This window comes from Homalodisca vitripennis, chromosome 3 (assembly GCF_021130785.1).
Source record: "Homalodisca vitripennis isolate AUS2020 chromosome 3, UT_GWSS_2.1, whole genome shotgun sequence".
Lineage (NCBI taxonomy): Eukaryota > Metazoa > Arthropoda > Insecta > Hemiptera > Cicadellidae > Homalodisca > Homalodisca vitripennis.
Genome location: NC_060209.1, coordinates 117,248,125 through 117,267,478, shown reverse-complemented (window position 1 = coordinate 117,267,478; position 19,354 = coordinate 117,248,125). Strand labels below are relative to the sequence as shown.

The following is a 19,354-nucleotide window of genomic DNA, read 5'->3' as shown; positions in this document are numbered from 1 at the left end:
GTAGCGGCACATCACTAACCGCAAATGTTGAGATTCTGGGATTCATGGGCAATTCGATAGGTCTAGCCTACTGTGGAGGATGGCTGTTGGAGTTGATGGGGTTTGTTCCCTTACCTCAGAGGCTCTTGTTAACCTCAACAAGGGTGTGCCACCCCCTGCCTACTTTGACTGGAGAGGCTGGTTCACAGCTGGCCTCCCTTCTTCCGGGATGACTTTGAGATGTAGTGCCCTAATTCTTCCTCATGGATCTCGATAGGAGGCGGCCCCTACTCCCTAACCTTACCCATCCTGAATATCCTATCACTCCGGAAGCAGCGCAAAGGTCCTTACAGGACTAAGTGCAATTTATAAGCTTCTTGTCCTAAGAGAACAAAAAAAAAAAAAAAAAAAATAAAATAAAACATTATTTTATAAAATATTGTATAACCTGCCCAAAAATAGCCTTTCACTAAAGAGAATTTAAATTATTTTTGTCTAAATCTCTATATAGCCTTATAATGGAAATTATATATCAAAACATGATTACATCATCTGACATACCTAGTGTTGGGAGTCAAACTTTTAGGAAATGTTTATAACAGTTCCATTGAGGAATACATTACAATTTTAGCAGTTATTGAACAAAGTTTTGCAGCTCTCATCTAGATTTTGTACAGAAAACTTACTACTTTCATTAATAAATTAAATGTGTTATTTAATTTGGAATACCCTAAAGCACAAGAAAATGCTAGCAACTCACATTGAATTACATACTCTAGTAATGGCTCAGCAATGCAACCCTTACCATATGTATACATGCACCAACATGTGCATAGCACTTTTAAAAAATGTGTGGATCTGAATATTTAAAATATTTATTCTAGTAGCTTAGTGTATTTTTGAAGTCAATATAATACTTGTTCTTCATGAAAAAATATTACTATTATTATTATTATTATTTATTACTGATAAACCTAGTTCTGATCTCTGAAATTGTATTTTATAAACTAACTATAACTAAAGTAATAAGTATGATTGTACACAATTTAATATCAATTATAAATGTCTAAATGAAGTAACTGAGTTGCATCAAAGCTTGACTTGTTACTCATCTTGGTTCTTTGCTTCAAATCAGTTTTCAACCTTCAAACTTAATTGTCTACGAATAATAATTATAAAAAGTCAAACAGAAAAGCAATTCATCAAATTTATTGCCTTATTCCTTAGGCACAAATTCTGCAGTAAAGTTCCATTTATTTTATTTGACAATTTTGTCCTCTTGAATGAGGCAATTGATATCTGACTCGCACAGGAAAGAAATTACTGGTGTTTTCATGCCCGACATACAATTTTCTTATCCATTACTTATTTTGCTCACAATAAAAAGCTTTTTTTGGACTAAATTTGAAAGACTGGTTTTGAAGAAGTCATATATCAGACCAACTTACCCAGCAGGGATCACTTCTGGCTGGTTTATACCTTCCAGTTAAACCAACCACTGGGCAAAGCAAAAACCGATGTGTCACTTATATCTGGGCAACCTTATGGATGTCCGGGAGCGGCACATCACTAACCACAAATGTCGAGATTCTGGGGTGCAAGGGTAATTCAATAGGTCTAGTCTACTGCGAGAGATGACTGTTGGAGTTGGCGGGGTTCGTTCCCTAAGTATCAGAGGTTCTTGCTAGCCTCAACAAGGGCATGCCACCCCTTGCCTACTTTGACTGGAGGGGTTGGTTCAGGCTGGCCTCCCCCTCTTCCGGGAGGACATAACTTTGAAATTAGTGCCCTAATTCTTCCTCATGGATCTCGATAGGAGGCGGCCCCTACCCTTACCCATCCTGAATATCCTGTCACTCCAGAAGCAGCACTAAGGTTCTTATAGGACTAAGTAAAAAAAAAGAACATACATATTATGTATACATATTCATTAAATTTGTTTGAATGGTAATAGCCTAATTTCATTTCAATAAATATATGGCAGATTTGGCCAAGTACAAAATAATTAAATAGTAAAAAGAAGGGTTCTGTGGTGTAGTGGTAGCGCACTCACTTGACAAGTGAGAGATCCGGGTTTGTGTGCTGGTGGAGCAAGTACTTTTTGTGATTCAATGTTTATTAAAATTATATATACTAGCAATTACCTGTGGCTTCGTGTGCATTTTTGTAGGTTTTGCACCTGTATGAGCATGTTTGGTTCCAGTGAATTATATTTCCGTCGCCAATGTTGAGTTTGCTTTGTTGCCACAATCAAGAAAATACATTAAAAGTTTATAATTATAACAATTAAATTTACTTTGTTCTTAGTACGTTTTGTTCTATAGTTAATTTTGTTTTGTTTTCCCGATGAAGAAAATATATATCACAGATCAGAGAAGCCTACTTCTGTCAAAAGAAGACTAAGATGGGTTTTATATAAGTCTTTTAAATTTATAGTAAAAGGTTTTTAACATTTAGAGTTGGAATTGGTACATTAGTTCAAAAGTACTGTCCAGCAAAATTTCATCTAGCATATTTCATGTCGACTGCTTCAAAAGAAGACTTTGGAGTGAAATTCTGACCATTTTATGTTTTAGGACATTTTCTAAGGTAGATTAGTACTTACCTAATCACTGAAATATAAAACTGTTAAAATTTATGGCTACTCTTAGACAATTTATTCATTATAAATGTAAACAAACTGAAAATAATGAACAATATTTACACAGAACAGTGATTGCATCTGACAGGCTCATTCAATTACTATTACAGCTGCTCTTCTCTCACCAAAATATGTGTGGTAACCTGTAACTCAGTGAAAAATGAAGCCAGTTTGATTCTTCTGGATGACATAAATAGCTGGACCGGTACAAATTCCTTGTTTACAAACAAGATGAAAAACATATCCTCAGTAATCTGGGTTTCAATATGTCTACAACCCATGAATACCAGGGGAAACAATTAAGCCATGGAGCAGTTGTGCGAATATCTAGGACCAATGAAAGCATATATAACTCTATACCACACTGCACAGTTGCTGTATTGAGACATACCCAGTAACTCGTCTACTATTTCGCTGTGGTGGATGATACTGTAAGTGGATAAGACTAATGAACATATGCAAGAGTCAAGACCCGGAAGATCACTTTCAACATCCATCTGAAGTAAAGGGTCTGTCACTACCACAGGAAAACCAAATGGCAAAAAGCCATTATCAAGAATCGACAATGGGACAGAACCCACCAAACCATTTATAACTTGGGTCTACGAGGAAAACAGACAAACCAGCCAACACTCCTTTAATACTGACAACTACAACACGATGTGGAGCCCACGAGTTATGTAAAAAAAAAGAACTCTGCTGTCTACCCAGCAATGGTGAGAAAATTGAAGCAAATAAGCACAAAAGTTGTAGCCAAAGTGGCTTATCATGCACTCCTGGAATCTTACATTCGGTACGGTAATCTGGGGTGCCACCTCTGCTGCTAACCTGAACAGAGTACCTACTATACAGAAAGTAGCAGTAAGATCCTTAGCTGAACTGGAGTGGTGAGAAAGCTGCAGAGAAGCTTTTAAGCAGCTAAAAATTAAGACCATCATCGCTATCTAAATCAAAGAAATGATACTCTTGGTTGACAAAATTGGTCTCCCCAGATAAATCAGAAACCAAGGGCACAACACAAGTAATTCCTCAAGAATCCCTCTACCAAGACACAGGACAGCTTTGGCTGTGCTGCAATAAGGTTATTGTACTGTTTATTTACATAGTTCAGTTAACTTCTGTACTAAAATTTTCCACCAAATGTAAATGTTCAAAGTACAAAAATTAATGAAAAATTATATATATATATATATATATATATATATATATATATATATATATATATATAGTATATATATAAATAAAAGTTTGCTTATTTAAACGCATATGTGACAGATACGGCCAAATACAAAATAATTGAATAGGAAAAAGTGAGAGCTCTGTGGTGTAATGGTAGCACATTCACCCGGCAAGTGAGAGATCCGGGTTCGAGCCCCGGCGGAGCGAGTACTTTTTGCGATTCAATGTTTATTGAAATTATATATAGCCTATATATATATATATATATATATATATATATATATATATATATATATAGAGTGAGTGACAGTATTGTTTTGGAAAGGACGGATTGATGTGTGTGTGCATAACACTAGACCACAGGTTGTCTCGATGCACAATTAAAGATTACCTAATAGTTCTATATGGAAGTAGTTTAATCATACTTCTTACACATTAGATCTGTGGCACCTGTGTCACAGAAATTATGAGATAATGACAAATTAAGGAAGTTTCAAAGCATGATATAGCTCAAACGTTTTAGAATTCTATAACAAGGATAGTAAAAACTCACTCCATATGTTTAAGTGCCTTCATGTTGGAAGCCCTTACCAAACAGCCGTTTGACACAAACACAAATGGGAACATCTTATGTTAAGTTGACCTACTGCCTTATTAGTCTGAGCTTGCTCAGGTTATATTTGTGTTGTTGTATGTATGTTTTGCTAATTCTACTGCCTGGACATGAAAAATTAACACTTACTAAAAGTTGTTAGTGAAGAGTTGGTTTTACCTAGCGAGGGTGATGTAGAATTGTAAAGTGAGTCAAATTTGTTTGGCGAGTACATTGATGGGAAAACTGAATTAAGATGTTAGTCAGGCCATTACTTTGTTGTTTTGTTTCATTAAATCTTTCTCAATAAGGACATACAAAATAACTATACTATATTAATAATATAAGTGATTGTTATTCAAATGATTTAAATGACGACCAGTCTGGTGGTGAAAATATGTGTATATTAATATTATGAGTCAGGCATTTCAAGTTTAGCTATATCATATGGTTGATAGCTCAAGTGAGGTAAAAGACACAACTCAAGATCCAAATTATATAAAATCAGATGATGAAAATATGCCTACAGTTAATTGTGAGTCAGGCGTTTCCCAGTTTAGCTATATCATATGTTGATAGGTCAAGTGAGGCAGAAGACACAACTCAAGATCCAAATTATATAAAATCAGCTGATGAAAATATGCCTAAAGTTAATTATGAGTCAGGCGTTTCAAGTTTAGCTACATCGTATGTTGATAGCTCAATTTTGATTTTGACAAAGATAGTACTGGTTAGATTTACCAGCACATGTGTTACCACTCCATTTTTTTAAACTTTGTGATGATGAAATAATGCACAGGATCTACCAATCTATTATGGTATTATGATGAATCAATGATCTTGTTCACATGCAAAAGGTTTAAGATTAGAAAACTTCCAAGACGTAACTGTAAAGGAACTGGACACATTCTCGGGCTTTGTTTACTAGGAGGTCAAGTAGGAACACTTATGATGCTGGTTACATCATGTTCATGCTGGTTACATGGATTTGGTTTACTTCCTTCAGTTATTTTCTTATAAGATGAGTAAATACAACTACTGATGTGTTTGACGGATAATTCTTAACACATTGACCAGAATAAATCCATTGTTGAACAAACTGCTTAAGAATTTTCAAACTTTCTACACACCAGGTGAATTGTTGTCACTAGATAAAAGCCTGTTGCTGTTTAGAAACAGACTATATCCGAGTTTACATCAAGAACAAAAAAATCAAAATATGGCATTCAGTTTATGAACTGTGCTCTGCTATGCTTTAACCATTACAATTTACCAAGGACTTGATAGTAAAAGTGGATCGAAAACAGGGAGTTTTGTTCTATAAGTATTGCAACCATACTTGTACATAGGACACCATATTTATATGTAAAACTACTATAGACTATTGGCAATCTGAAAGCTGTGACAACTACACAACTTGAATAAAGTGAGGATGGATGGGACGTGAAGATGTTTATGTTTCCAAATGTAGTGTGATAAGAGAGAAGCTTTAGCTATAGCAACAGACCATCAACCTGATATGGTGACAATTATAAATCGGTAAAGAACTCAAGAAACCAGTAAAAATCATTAATTACAATTGAGTTCATGTCAGGAATTGAAAGTTGTGATCACAAGATTTCATATTAATCATGCCTTAAGGAAAAAAATTGTACAAACACTGTTTCACTAGTGAGATTTAGCTACATTAAACAGTTACTATATTCACATGGAACATCAACAATCTCCGTCCAGTCTTATTGAATTCAAGAAAAACCTTGTAAAATATCTAACCGGACTACCACAGAACATAACTCATGGTCGAGATCTTACCAAGTCTAATAAGGTAAATCGTCCTGGAGCAGCTGCTGACAAGAGAGAATCTTCACACAAGGTAGAGAAAATCCCTCCAGCCTCTAATTGGAAGCCTTCTACTGCGCACTACTTGACATGTAGACAGTGCTGTATAAGAAAAAACAAGAAGCAGACTTGCTACCGTTGTCAAGGATGTATTGGGGAGACCTGCCACTTTGCCCAGGAAAAAGGTTTAAATGATTAGCACATTTTGTGACCTTTTTATACAATTTTGTCTCAATACTGTTTAACTAATTATAATTTTATCTTTCTACAAGCATATTTTGTGATTGTAAATTGTGTCTTCTGGTACTTGATTTCAGTGCAAAACTGCTGTAGCAGCCACACACTTTGGGTTGACTCAGATATTATACGTCCCTTCTACTCTGTAAATGAGTTCATCTCTTGGAGAGACTGGGATATTTTGTGATAACTCATAACTAAACTATCTTTGTTTTGTTTATTTTCAATGATGATTTATGACATTTTGCACATTGACGCCTGTCAAATCTTAAAGATTTGGAATAAAAACTTCTCTCTCTCTCTCTCTCTCTCTCTCTTAGGAGTGTTTGATATGACCTACTATGGTAGTCATATCCGTTAAATGTGTTTATTATTTATTTATTAATGCATTAAACAAATTTGATTTCCACTGTCATGGTATTTTGGGCCAAACAAGAAACTCATTATATTTTATTTATAGACAAAACTTTTAGTTTATTTTGGATACTATAGGTGCCTGCTTATATCCAGAAACCAAAATGTACTCAAAATGGTTGAATTCAGGGTCAATTTTGTCAATTCTCTTTATCACTGGATATTAAATCATCACCTAGTATATCACTAATGGCATTAATTTGTAATCCATTTGTCTAGCAGCAATTAGAAAAATAAATAGTACTAAATGAATAGTTCACACATTGCTTCAACACTATAATCTAGTAACTGAATCCAAAGAAATACAAGTTATGTATTTTCACATGAAAATGAGGCCAAAAATTTATTACATTATTTAATCACACTTTACCCACATATTTACAATAAATTGAAAACTAAAACAAACTTGTATTATGACAAAAACAACAATAAAAGTACAACAAATCTAATTCACAGTGGCTTGACTAGTTTGTTTACATCAGCAGACAATTCACGCAGCTGAAATTTTTGTTTCTCGTCAACAAACCATCCTGTGTTTTATCCGCTAGCAGAACAAGCAGTGCCCATGATTCATCCTCTAGCAGAACTACAGTAGAACAGGCAGTGCCCATGATTCATCCCCTAGCAGAACTACAGCAGAACAGGCAGTGCCCATGATTCATCCCCTAGCAGAACTACAGCAGAACAGGCAGTGCCCCATGATTCATCCCCTAGCAGAACAAGCAGTGCCCATGATTCATCCCCTAGCAGAACTACAGCACAACAGGCAGTGCCCATGAATCATCCCCTAGCAGAACTACAGCAGAACAAGCAATGCCCGTGTTTCGTCCGGGAATGGTTAAGCAACTACTACTGTTAATAACTTGAAATAGGTCTGACTTTAAAAACTAACAATTTAATGAAAGTTAGGTATGAGAAATAAAATCTAATACGTACAAAAGTATTGGATCAAGTTAAAAGTGAAAAATTAACCCTTTGAGTGCCACAGCGTCGCTAATTTTGACGCTACGAAAAGTGCATAAAGTGCCAGCGTCGCCAATTTTGACGTTTCGTATTTCGATAGTATTTTATATAGTACAAGATTATTTGAGCCAAATAATCAGACGGCTGTATTCAATAGGTTTCCAAACTATCAATAAATACGAGTTTTATGTTGTTTCTCTACTATTTTATCTGTGAAACTTATGTTGTTTGGGTACTTATCAAGAAGCCACTATTTTTGGACGAGTTTTCCTTATCGGGGACCAAATAAATTACATTGTTAAAAACAACTAACTTTATTTAACCTATTTTGGAATGTACAAGTTATTACGACAATCAATTAAATAAAAAACTATAAGAACAACGTTTCATTATTCGGAAATGTCAGGTCATTCGTGTGTCTATTTGGAGACGATTTGGAGATAAGAAGTATGACTCATCGAGTATTTTTCTATTCATTATGGAAGAAGGAACTATAATGAAGTTTATTTTGATCTCTGATAAGGAAAACTCGTCCAAAAATAGTGGGCTGTGAGTACCTGTACGATGATTCTGTCTTACAGTCACGCGACGTAGCGGACGAGTACTGTGTTGCGTAACGGCCTTTCTTGTTGTTTATGTGCCGATAACCAAGCATTTGAGTTAATACAAAATAAAATAGTAACTTATGTAGTATTTTAATGTATTTCTTTACAAAAGTAATGTATGATTTGAGTTGTGTTCAAGCAAAAAACGTGAATTTTCAGTGTAAATATTATTAGGGTTATTATTTAGTAAATGTAAACTTTTATGTAAATATGTTAGCAAGTATTAGTTTCTAAATTTACTAATCATAATTATTTGTGTTGTATTAATGTTTTATTAGATTTATTGGGAAAACTACATCATTACTAAGTAATTTCTAAACTCTGACAAATGAAGTACAGTTTATAAAATGTCGGTACCGGGCAGCATTTTGTTAATACATATAATGCCATGTTTTTAAAATTCTATAATAAGATATTACACATGGGTTTTATTTATAATCATATGGCCTTTATCATGGTATAAAGAAAAAAAATCTTAAAAATACCGTATACACACAAATTAGGTCGAAACTTCACTTTTTATACAAAAGTAAACAACTTTTTTTATAAATACTGAAATTTTTTAATTTTTTAAAATTAAATTTTATTTGTAACGATATGTATCATATTCTGCATTTAATAAGAAAAAAAAAAACAACAACAAAATGATGGAAATCTGTTTGGTAGTTATTTTACAACAGCTTTTTTCCCAAAAGCTTACAAATATGCGAAAAACAGCGTGGCACTTTATGCATATGCCTTCGGAAAGTACCCGTGGCACTCAAAGGGTTAATATTATAAAATAAAGTAAACAAGGATTCATTATCTACTTATAATAGATCTCAATTTCTTCATTTACCAGTAATGTAATGCGAGCGATGTTATGGTTGTTAGCAACAATGCAATCACTGTTCTGATTAATTTCTGTAGTTACTTGTCTTATCATGCTGGGTTTTACAATCACTAAACATGAGGTTCACGAATATTTTATAGAATGAGAAGAATAAGACATAACTATTATTAACTATTATTTATAAACATTCTTAATTTTAAAATAGGTTTTAGTGAAGTGAAGCTTGACTGAAAAGAATGCTTTAGCCTTGCCAATCAGGCTAATTAAAAAACTTTCAATCTAAAATAGTGAATTAAAAAAAGAGATACTATAAATCTAAATCAGATGAAATGCTATTAACATATTAATACTAAGCATAAAGTCTATGAACTAGAATATTTTTAAAGCATTTAACTTATTTTATTCTAAAATAATCTACATGAATGGTTCCCAAATCTCAGACATCTTCTTACATTTCTTATACATGGTATTCAAAAATCACATAACCTCATCATTTTTAAGTCTCTGAGGAGTATGTAAAAGTAGATGAAACTATGTAAATGATGATGTTCTGGAACAACATGAACAATCAAATTTCTTTCTTACAGCTTGTGAGTTTCTTATCAGTCTATTCTATAAATTAACTGAAAGATGAGAAATATTGATGCGAAAGAATACAGAATGGACAGAGAAGACAAAAATTGAAGAAGGGAAATATAGGATCAATGTTACAGTCAACAATTGGTGATTAACACTTAGTGGTTAAATGTCCTATTTATGCCATTTATAATATTTAAACATTGTATAGTATTCAACGTAAATAATTAGAAGCATTCGGTTTCTAATATACACATTTATATCGGGAACAGTGTGCTTATTATTTACGTTTAATTTTAAATTTAAACTGCTCCAAGAATCTTTTATTTTATAATTTCTTTATTTTCAGACACATTTAAATAAATGTGGATTTTCATCTTTATAAATACATATGTTTTCATACTACAAGTTTTAATTTGTTGGAAACTTTTCAGCGAAGTTTTGATATTGAATGACAAGAAGATTCCACCACTTCAACTAAGAATCAAAAAGTAAGCAAGAATACACAACACTGTTGATGACTTTTGTCACTTTAACAATATAACATCTAAACTCTTTCTTAAGTAATCAAAATCAGCACTAATCAACCTAACTGTTATCCAAACAAACCATTGACACCTCATCAACATGATTTACTTTTTGATAAATTAGCAGTTACAGTATTGTTCAATAAGTAATAGTGATCCATTAACAGTCATACTGTCAGTGGAGAATGTTTTACTCATATAACACTTCAAGAAAATAGTTTACGAGATACAAAAATAAATTATCTGAGCAAAGGAAAAGAGGGCTGGAAGAAAATCTAGTCTGAATCTCAAGTATCAGTGTGGAATGATCAAAGTGAAACAACCCTGAAGATTTGGATTACTGGTCAACAATCAAAGTGAAACTAAACTAGTTCTGAGGTAACCAAGAAGGTAGTTCTAAACACAAGAAGGTAACCTAATGTAAAGGAAGTAATTTGTACTAAATATTTAATTATGACAATGATTCAAGGAAGCCACCTATAACTCTCTGCAATGAATTCAGCAGATTTTAAATATTAAGAATGAAGAGTGTAAGTAATACAGTTAAAACAAAGTTGCTTATCATGTACTATTAAAAGCGATAAAATGTGATTTTTTGAAAGTATAATATGGAAAAAAGTTGAATATGGTGATGGATATTAAATAAACATTTCATGAAATAAATAAATGAATTTTAAGTTGAAATTTAGAAACTGGCTATCGAATTTCTGCATAATCTCCTGTACTTGTAAGAAATGCAAGACAATTTTAAATCAATTTAATAAATAATAGGTAATAATGATATATACAATTTGAGGTAAATACAGTTCGTTCAAAAAAAAATTACATTCAGTTTAGTTATTTTTTGTCCAAAAATAAGTAATTAATGATAGAGGTATTGTTCAATGAAAACTAATTGAGCGTACTAATTGGGCATGTAACCAATTACTTTAGTTTGGTTTATATCACGTTCTAAGACCAAGTATAAGAGTAGTCCATGTATAACTTTATACCAAACTTAATAGAAATTAGGCTCAACAACTTGCTACAGACAAAAAATCCTTCTTTTTGAAAGATTTTGGATAGAAAATATTAACGTGACCTCCAGAACTTGATTACCTTCAAAAGATGACCAAGGTTTGAAAATTCTCGTAACTTTAATGACATCATTACTACACTAAACATGTATCTAAATTAGATAACTTACTAATTATGGGTTTAAAGCATGAAGCAGCAATGAAGGTGAGTTTTTCCTTAAACTGAATAAACAAAAGTATTTTGTTAACAATAGACAATGTTACAAAATTAATTTTGTTTGCATCTTTCCAGGTTCACCATCATCATTGGTTGGGTTGGATGCATTTTATATAAACTTTTCCATAAAAATAACAGAGTGGTTGCACCATGTCTTCTAAAATTTTAAATTCAAACTTATTTATTTACTGCTTTGGTAAAAAAAACACCAAAACACAAGTTTATAGTTCATACGATACCAATATTTTGCTTTTGTTGTGTTTTACTTGCAATAGTCTTAACCAAACTTGAAAATCCTCCAGATTCTGCTCAGATGGGAACCACTGATTTACATTATTTTATGAGCTTGTTATATCTGTTTGGCAACTCCTTTCAATACCAGAAGAAATAAATTTTATAAATCTGTTATAATATGGGTTTAGTCAATTACATCTAGTATAAAAAATAGGTAGTTATCATCTCAATGCAAAACATAAATATTAAAAGTTTATATAAAACTTATAAATTAACTATTTGGTAAGTTCAGTTTTTATTCTAAGGTTTCCTAACACTTTTCAAAAAACATACCAATTCTACTGGTATTACACTTAAGACTAATTACATTTATACAATGACAGTGCTAGCAATTGCTGTGTCGTGAGCCCCGCATGAGGGGTACCAGTAAAGCGGGTGGGCCAGCTTGCCGCAGGAACGGATGCAACAGCAGCTCAGCAGCAGTTGCTCGCTGTCCCGGGTCCCTAACTAACAGCCTCTCTAGAAAGCCTTGCAGCCTTGGAGACACCTAAACCAGAATTAATGGTAACAATCAAGAGCGAACATTGTTTGTAAGTTAATTTTACATGAGTGGGGGTTTAATGAAACCACAAGAGCGGAGGCCTAGACTGTTTCAGAAATGGCAAAATATAAAGTACGAAGAACTATAACAGTGAAAATTATGTTATCCGAGTGTTAGTCAGTTTCTTGGCACATAAATGACACAATGCAGGAATACAAGAGCAGCCCGCATGAAAATAGTTCGATGCTGATTGGTGCGTCTGAATTACTCTCCTTCATACAGTCCTCAACATTGTTTTAAGTGTACGAAAAATTAATGATCCCTCTCAACATCTGCTGTAATAAACAAACATCATTTGTTACTGTAAACAAATATGCAATATGCTTAAGTATACAAGATATTTGTGCTGCCAACCCAGAAACAGAAATTTCCTACAATGGAGTATCACGCTATTAGTTTGACATTTTAATTTTGTAGTAAAATTTAAATAGTGAAGTTTCAGGTAAATCTACAACACAGAGATGATGAACAAGCCCTAAAATCGTATCAAGTAGTATCCAGTGAAGAGAATAAGCATACCAATCAAGAGAATACAATGTACCTTAAAACATTTTAGTCTTCAACCGTTAAAATGGAATTTATAGATTTGATCATTAAAGTGTTTCAGATTTACATAAAACATTATTTTGTATTTAATTTTTTTTCTACTTATAACTGTTGAAAAATGGCACCCTAAAACAGAATTTTAATATGTTAAATAATTTTCATTCAATAAATAAGTTTTATAAGAAAACTAAATTCAATACTATTGTAATATTTTATAATGTGCTTTAACACTTTTGTTTTAGTTTTCCACTATTATTTTAAAACATAGCCTGGTAGTTCTCATATACAATCCAAATACACGCTTTAAATTATTGGTAGATGCTTACCTTGTGTGTATTTTTTAACTTTGGTGGAGGCATATCTCTAATACGGCGCATGGCTTGCAGGGGAGGTTCATTGAAGAAAGGAGGCTCACCATCAACCATCTCAATAACCATTATACCTATAACATTTACAATAAAATAGATTTCATACACAGAGACTACTTGTAATATTTTCTATATAAAGCTCTTTGAAGTAAATAAGTGTCAGTAATATTACACAAGTTTCACAATCTGCCACATAATGAATAGCATGACTGTTGAAAATTCGTATTAAATCAACCCTTCCCACCATGGCCATGTTGTGTGTATAATGAACAGATTTATAATCTCTAAAAACATAGAAGACAGTTAAACTCTTTTTGATTGTAGAAATGATATATCTGCACATATAAAAGTTGTCTATTTCTCTATTTTGCAAGATTATTTTGTTATTTGTTGAAATGAATTCTAACTATATTGGACATAACTATTTTAAATCTGAATAGATAAAGCTCAAACCCAACTTTTTAAGTCACTGAAAGTGGGTCAAGATTTTCCAAGTAGTGTCCAGAATTGCACAGTTCATCAGTACAAAAACAACTGCCACCTGTACATGTTCCATGAGCCCATCTCTGCCACCAGGGATATTTCTCAAATCAATTAGGAAAATATCTCAAAAGTGCCAATTGAAAATGGGCTAAAACCAAACATATACAATTACATTGTTCTGCATGTGGCACCCAAAATTGTAATATAAATCCTAAGTGAGGGGAGAGTGAGCATTATTCTTCATGGTGAAAGATTGAAGGTACAAGTTTAAAACATAAATAAATTAAAAATAATGTTGTATTAATAATTTTGTTTAGGATTGGGTGAATTTTTAAAGGTATGTACAGTACACTTTTGGGTATAAATGTACAAATGGAGGGTATAATAGAGGAGAAATATTGGACTGTTTAGTAACCATATAAAATCATTTTTTAATTGGTTGTTTAGAATCCTGTACATGGTGTGTGAGGTGTATGCGTTCATGTATTAAACAGGTTTAAACCTGCCAATAGAATTTATATAGGTTACACTAAAAACTTATGTGTGACTTAAATCTGAGCAACCCAAAGGATATCCAGGAGTGGCTCATAAATAACTGCAAACTTCAAGGTAATGTGATAGTAAAAAGAGCAGATCAATAGGTCTAACTTGCTTCAGAGGATGGCTGTTGAAGTGGGTTGAATGACTCTCTGAAGGTCCAAGAATTTTAACGCCAAAACATGAGGGATTATGACTTTCCTGACAGCTGTAATTGGAAGAGGCTGAGGACAGAGCTAGCCTCCCCTCCTTTTTATGAAGAGCAAATTTCCTGACAGACAGAAATTTTTTGTCATAACACCTATCTTTAAAAATGAAACAGAGCTCATATTGAAAACTACTGCACAAATTTAGTTCCCATAGTTTTTACAAAGTTCTTTGAAAGTATTGGTAATTCTCAGTTGACTGGATATTTGGAATGATACGACTTATTTGATAAGAATTAATTTGGCTTTAGGAGAGGTCACTGAAGGGGCTCTGGCTCATTTGGTAAATGAGGTTTCTCAGGCCTTGGATGAGTCGCGGGCTACTGCTGGAGTGTTCTGCAATTTATATATGGATTTTGATTGAGTTATACATAACATTCTTATTAAAAATTTGGAATTTTATGATGTGAAAGAATTGTATGGTATGATATGAACTAGTTTTAAGTCTAATTTCCAATCTAGGAAACAAAAACTTTCCTTAAAATTGGAAGCATAACATTTGAATCTGAATAGAAGTCTGCAAGTAAGGGATACCTCAGGGATCCATTTTAGGCCCAACACTATTTATAATTTATGTAAATGACAGGTACTAGCAGAGGAAGGTTTAATATTGTATGCTGACGATACAATAGCAATAGTAAAAGACCTAAACACTGTCAGTATGCATTGTAAAATCACTTCACTTATCTTAAAATTAAATAATTGATTCACTCTAAATGGTTTATTTTTAAACTGAAAAATTCAGAAATCGTTCATTTTAAAACACACTAAAATAAACATATTCTTCAAACCATGAATTTTTCAAAATGAAGAATCGGTAGATGATCCCATTTTTTGGGATTATACATTGACGAAAACATTAATTTGAAACATATAGAAAAATGGAAAGTTAGCCATGTTCTGCGTTTTCAAGTTATGATGACATTGTATTATGGTTATTTCTTTCCTCACATGAAATATGCCATTATGACATGCGGTTCTCCCTCCAAAGCAATTTCTATTTTTAAATTGGAAAAAAGAGCTTTGAGAATTATAACAAAATAAAATTTAAGATCATCCTGTAGGTCTATACAAGGCGTGTTCAGAAAGTAAGTACCATAAAAAAAAAAAAAAAAACAAAACAAGAAAAACAATTTTTTTCAACATGATTTTATTTCTACATGAAAGCCCAAACCTTAAACAATTTTTTGAGATAGTTTCCACCAATGTTCAAACACTTGTCGAAGCGGGTGATCAATTTGTCTATACCCTCTTCGTAGAATGTTTCCGCCAATGAATGTAGCCACGAATCGACAGCAGTTTTCATTTCATCGTTGGTTTCAACACGTTGACCGCATAGCTCGCACTTCATGTGCAGGAACAAGTGGTAGTCAGACGGTGCCATGTCCGGCTGTAGGATGGGTGATCAAACTGCTCACATCGAAATTATTGAACCAATGTTTGAGTGTCACCATCAGTATGAGGCTGAGCATTATCATGGAGCAATACAATTCCGTTACTGAGCATTCCTCTCCGTTTGTTTAATTGCCCGCCTTAGTTTTCTTAAGGTTTTGCAATACCTTACTGCATTAATGGTTTCATCTCTTGGGAGAAAATCAATCAGCAAGACACCTTTCCAATCCCAAAAGACAGAGCACATGATTTTTTGTGCAGACATTGTCGTCTAGAACATTTTGTTTCTTCGGGATCGCCTGTGTCGCCACTCCATTGACTGTTGTTTGGATTCTGGTGTGACATGACAACCCAAGTTTCATCATCTGTCACAATTTTGTTTAAAAAATCCTCACCATCATTCCTGTATCGTGTGAGAAAAGTCAAAGCACTTCCGAGTCTCTTGGTTTTAAACACATCAGAGTGCATTTTTAAAATCCATTGGGTTTGCGATAATCTAAGCGGTCCGTAACAATTTTGTACCAAAGAGTGCAAGAAATTTGTTGTAATTGTCAGATAGCATTATCATAGTGAAACGTCTGTTCTCTTGGATTTTTTTGTCAACTGCCCTTACCAGATTATTGGTGACGAGAGAAGGCCGATCACTTCAATTCTCATCATGCACATTATTGTTTGACCGCCATTGAATATTCTAACACAGTTTCTCACCATTCCTTCACTCATCATGTCTTCTCCGTAAATATCTCTAAATTGATGATAAATTTCAGCCGGTTTCACATTTCTTGCGTTAAAAACTCTTAATACAGAACAAATCTCACAATCGGTGGGATCACTATTGTCTTAAACATTTTAAACGTTCACAGAAAACTGAAAACACAACGTAGAACAACTAAAATGGTGTAAACCGATAGCCAGTGAACAAGGACAACTAGTGGGCATGCGCGGAAAACAGATTCCAGCGCTATGGCGGCAGTAGAATGAAACGGTACTTACTTTATAAACATGCCTCGTATTTAAAGAGCTAAATTTTTTGACCGTTCCTATATATCAGAATCGTAAAAAGTAAGGGCTCTGTAGCGTAGTGGTAGCACACTCACCTGGCAAGTGAGAGACCTGGGTTTGAGTCCCGGCGGAGCAAGTACTTTTTGTGATTCAATGTTTGTTGAAATGAAATTCGGCTATTGCCATTTTTACAAATTTAAATAATGTAAATAAGTCATTTGGCAGGTATTTGGTCTTCCAATCATATGTTAGTTTGGTTTTTTAAATTCATAAGTGACAGATACAGCCAAATACAAAATAATTGAATTGTAAAAAGTAAGGGCTCTGTGGTGTAGTGGTAGCACACTCACCCGGCAAGAGAGAGATCCGTGTTCGAGCCCCGATGGAGCAAGTACTTTTTTTACTCAATATTTATTGAAATTATATATATATATATATATATATATATATATATATATATATATATATATATATACACACGAGGCATGTTTTTAAAGTAAGTACCGTTTTGATATAAAAAAAGCAACAAGTAAATTTTTCAAACAAAACATTATTTACCTGAAAGAGCATTCTTTCCTCTACTTCTCTACATAATTTCCATTATTATTAAGGCACTTGTCATATCTTGGGACCAGCTTTTGTATGCTGTCGTCAAAGAAGCTTGCTGCCAGACTGGACAACCCCTGTTTTTACTTCTTTATCATTCATCATTAGAATGACGCTTCCCCGCCAAATGTGTCTTCAAGTACAGAAACAAATGGTAGTCACTAGGCGCTAGATCGGGACTGTATGGAGGATAGTCCAATTGTTCCCAGCCAAATGAAGTGATGAGCTTTTGCATTCGATTTGCTGAATGTGGACGAGCATTATCATGGAGCAAAACGACACCTGCACTCAGCATGCCACGCCTTTGGTTTTGAATTGCGCGGCGCAGTTTTTTTAAAGTTTCATAGTACGCGGCTGCATTAATCGTTTCACCGTGAGGCAGAAAATTGACCAACAACACACCCTGTCTGTCTCAAAAGACAGTGCACATGATTTTCTGGGCAGAAATTGTTTGCTTGAATTAGACTTTCCTAGGAGATGTTGAATGCCGCCATTCCATTGACTGTTGTTTTGATTCTGGTGTAACGTAGGCTACCCACGTTTCATCGCCTATAACGATATGGCTTAAAAAATCATCGCCCTTGTTACTGTAACGCTCGAGAAAGCTCAATGCACTGCCCAATCAACATTTTCGGTACCCACCATGAACATAGTTTCCGATAATTTAAACGTTCGGACACAATTTTGTAGAGAACACTTCTTCATACAGCAGTAAATTTTTCAACTAAGGACGAAATTGTGAACTGGCTGTTCTCTTTCTCTTTACAGTCCACTTTTTGTAGGAGATCATCGGTAATGACAAGGTTGCCCACTTCGTTCCTCATCATGAACGTTTGTGCGGCCATCTTTGAAGGCCATAACCCATTTCCGCACCATTCCTTCACTCATAATGTTTTCACCATAAACTTCACTGATTTGACGATGAATGTCAATTGCTTTTAAGCCTTTAGCACAGAGAAAACTAATCACAGCACGCACTTCACAGTTGGCGGCATTCTTGATAGTCGGCAGCATTTTAAAATCACGTAAACAAATGAAGACTTGATGAAACGGCGTCGTAATGGCGTCTGTGGCTTCCCAACTGATGTAGCTACACTACGCGCATGCGCTAAATGGCAACTGCAGCGCTGCGGCGGCGTAATTTAAAAACTGTACTTATTTTTAAAACATGCCTCGTGTGTATATATATATATATAATTTCAATAAACATTGAATCGCAAAAAGTATATATATATATATATATATATATATATATATATATACATAAGGTTTTAATGTGTACCGTTAAAAACTTACCTAATAATATCACCCCTAAAGATCATGATTACAATACAAGACAGATACAGACTTACATACCCAATCCATAGAACTAAATTATTTGAAATTTTCCCTTATTACAAAGGACTAAAATGTTACAATAAAATTCCATTACCTCTATCTTTTTTGCTTCGATAGAGATAAAAATTTAAAAATATCTTAATAGAGAAAGAATATTATTTAGAAAATGATTTTCTAATCAATTAAACTTTCACTGAATAAATATATATAATATATATATATATATATATATATATATATATATATATATATATATTTATTTATTCAGTGAATATATACATAAATTCCAATGTATCTAATTATTTTAAAATGTCTTTTATATTTTGTTAATTATTTTATTTCAGGATAAGAATAGCTATATCTAGCTTTATTTAATTTTAGTATGAATAAAATTACAATAATTCACCTGTACTGAAGGAATTTT

At 33.4% G+C, this 19,354-nt stretch overlaps 1 protein-coding gene across 1 annotated transcript in view; it reads right to left on the bottom strand.

Annotated features, from left to right (window-relative positions):
• Nucleotides 1-9,221: 9,221 nt before the first annotated feature.
• LOC124357383 (serine/threonine-protein kinase PAK mbt) overlaps nt 9,222-19,354 on the bottom strand; it is a 39,395-nt gene continuing 29,262 nt past the window's right edge. The window contains exons 11-12 of the mRNA XM_046809139.1: nt 13,325-13,440; nt 9,222-12,398 (exon numbers count right to left, since the gene is read on the bottom strand). Coding sequence (XP_046665095.1) covers nt 12,237-12,398; nt 13,325-13,440 — 278 coding nt within the window. The 3' untranslated portion in view covers nt 9,222-12,236. The remainder of the gene's footprint in view (nt 12,399-13,324; nt 13,441-19,354) is intronic.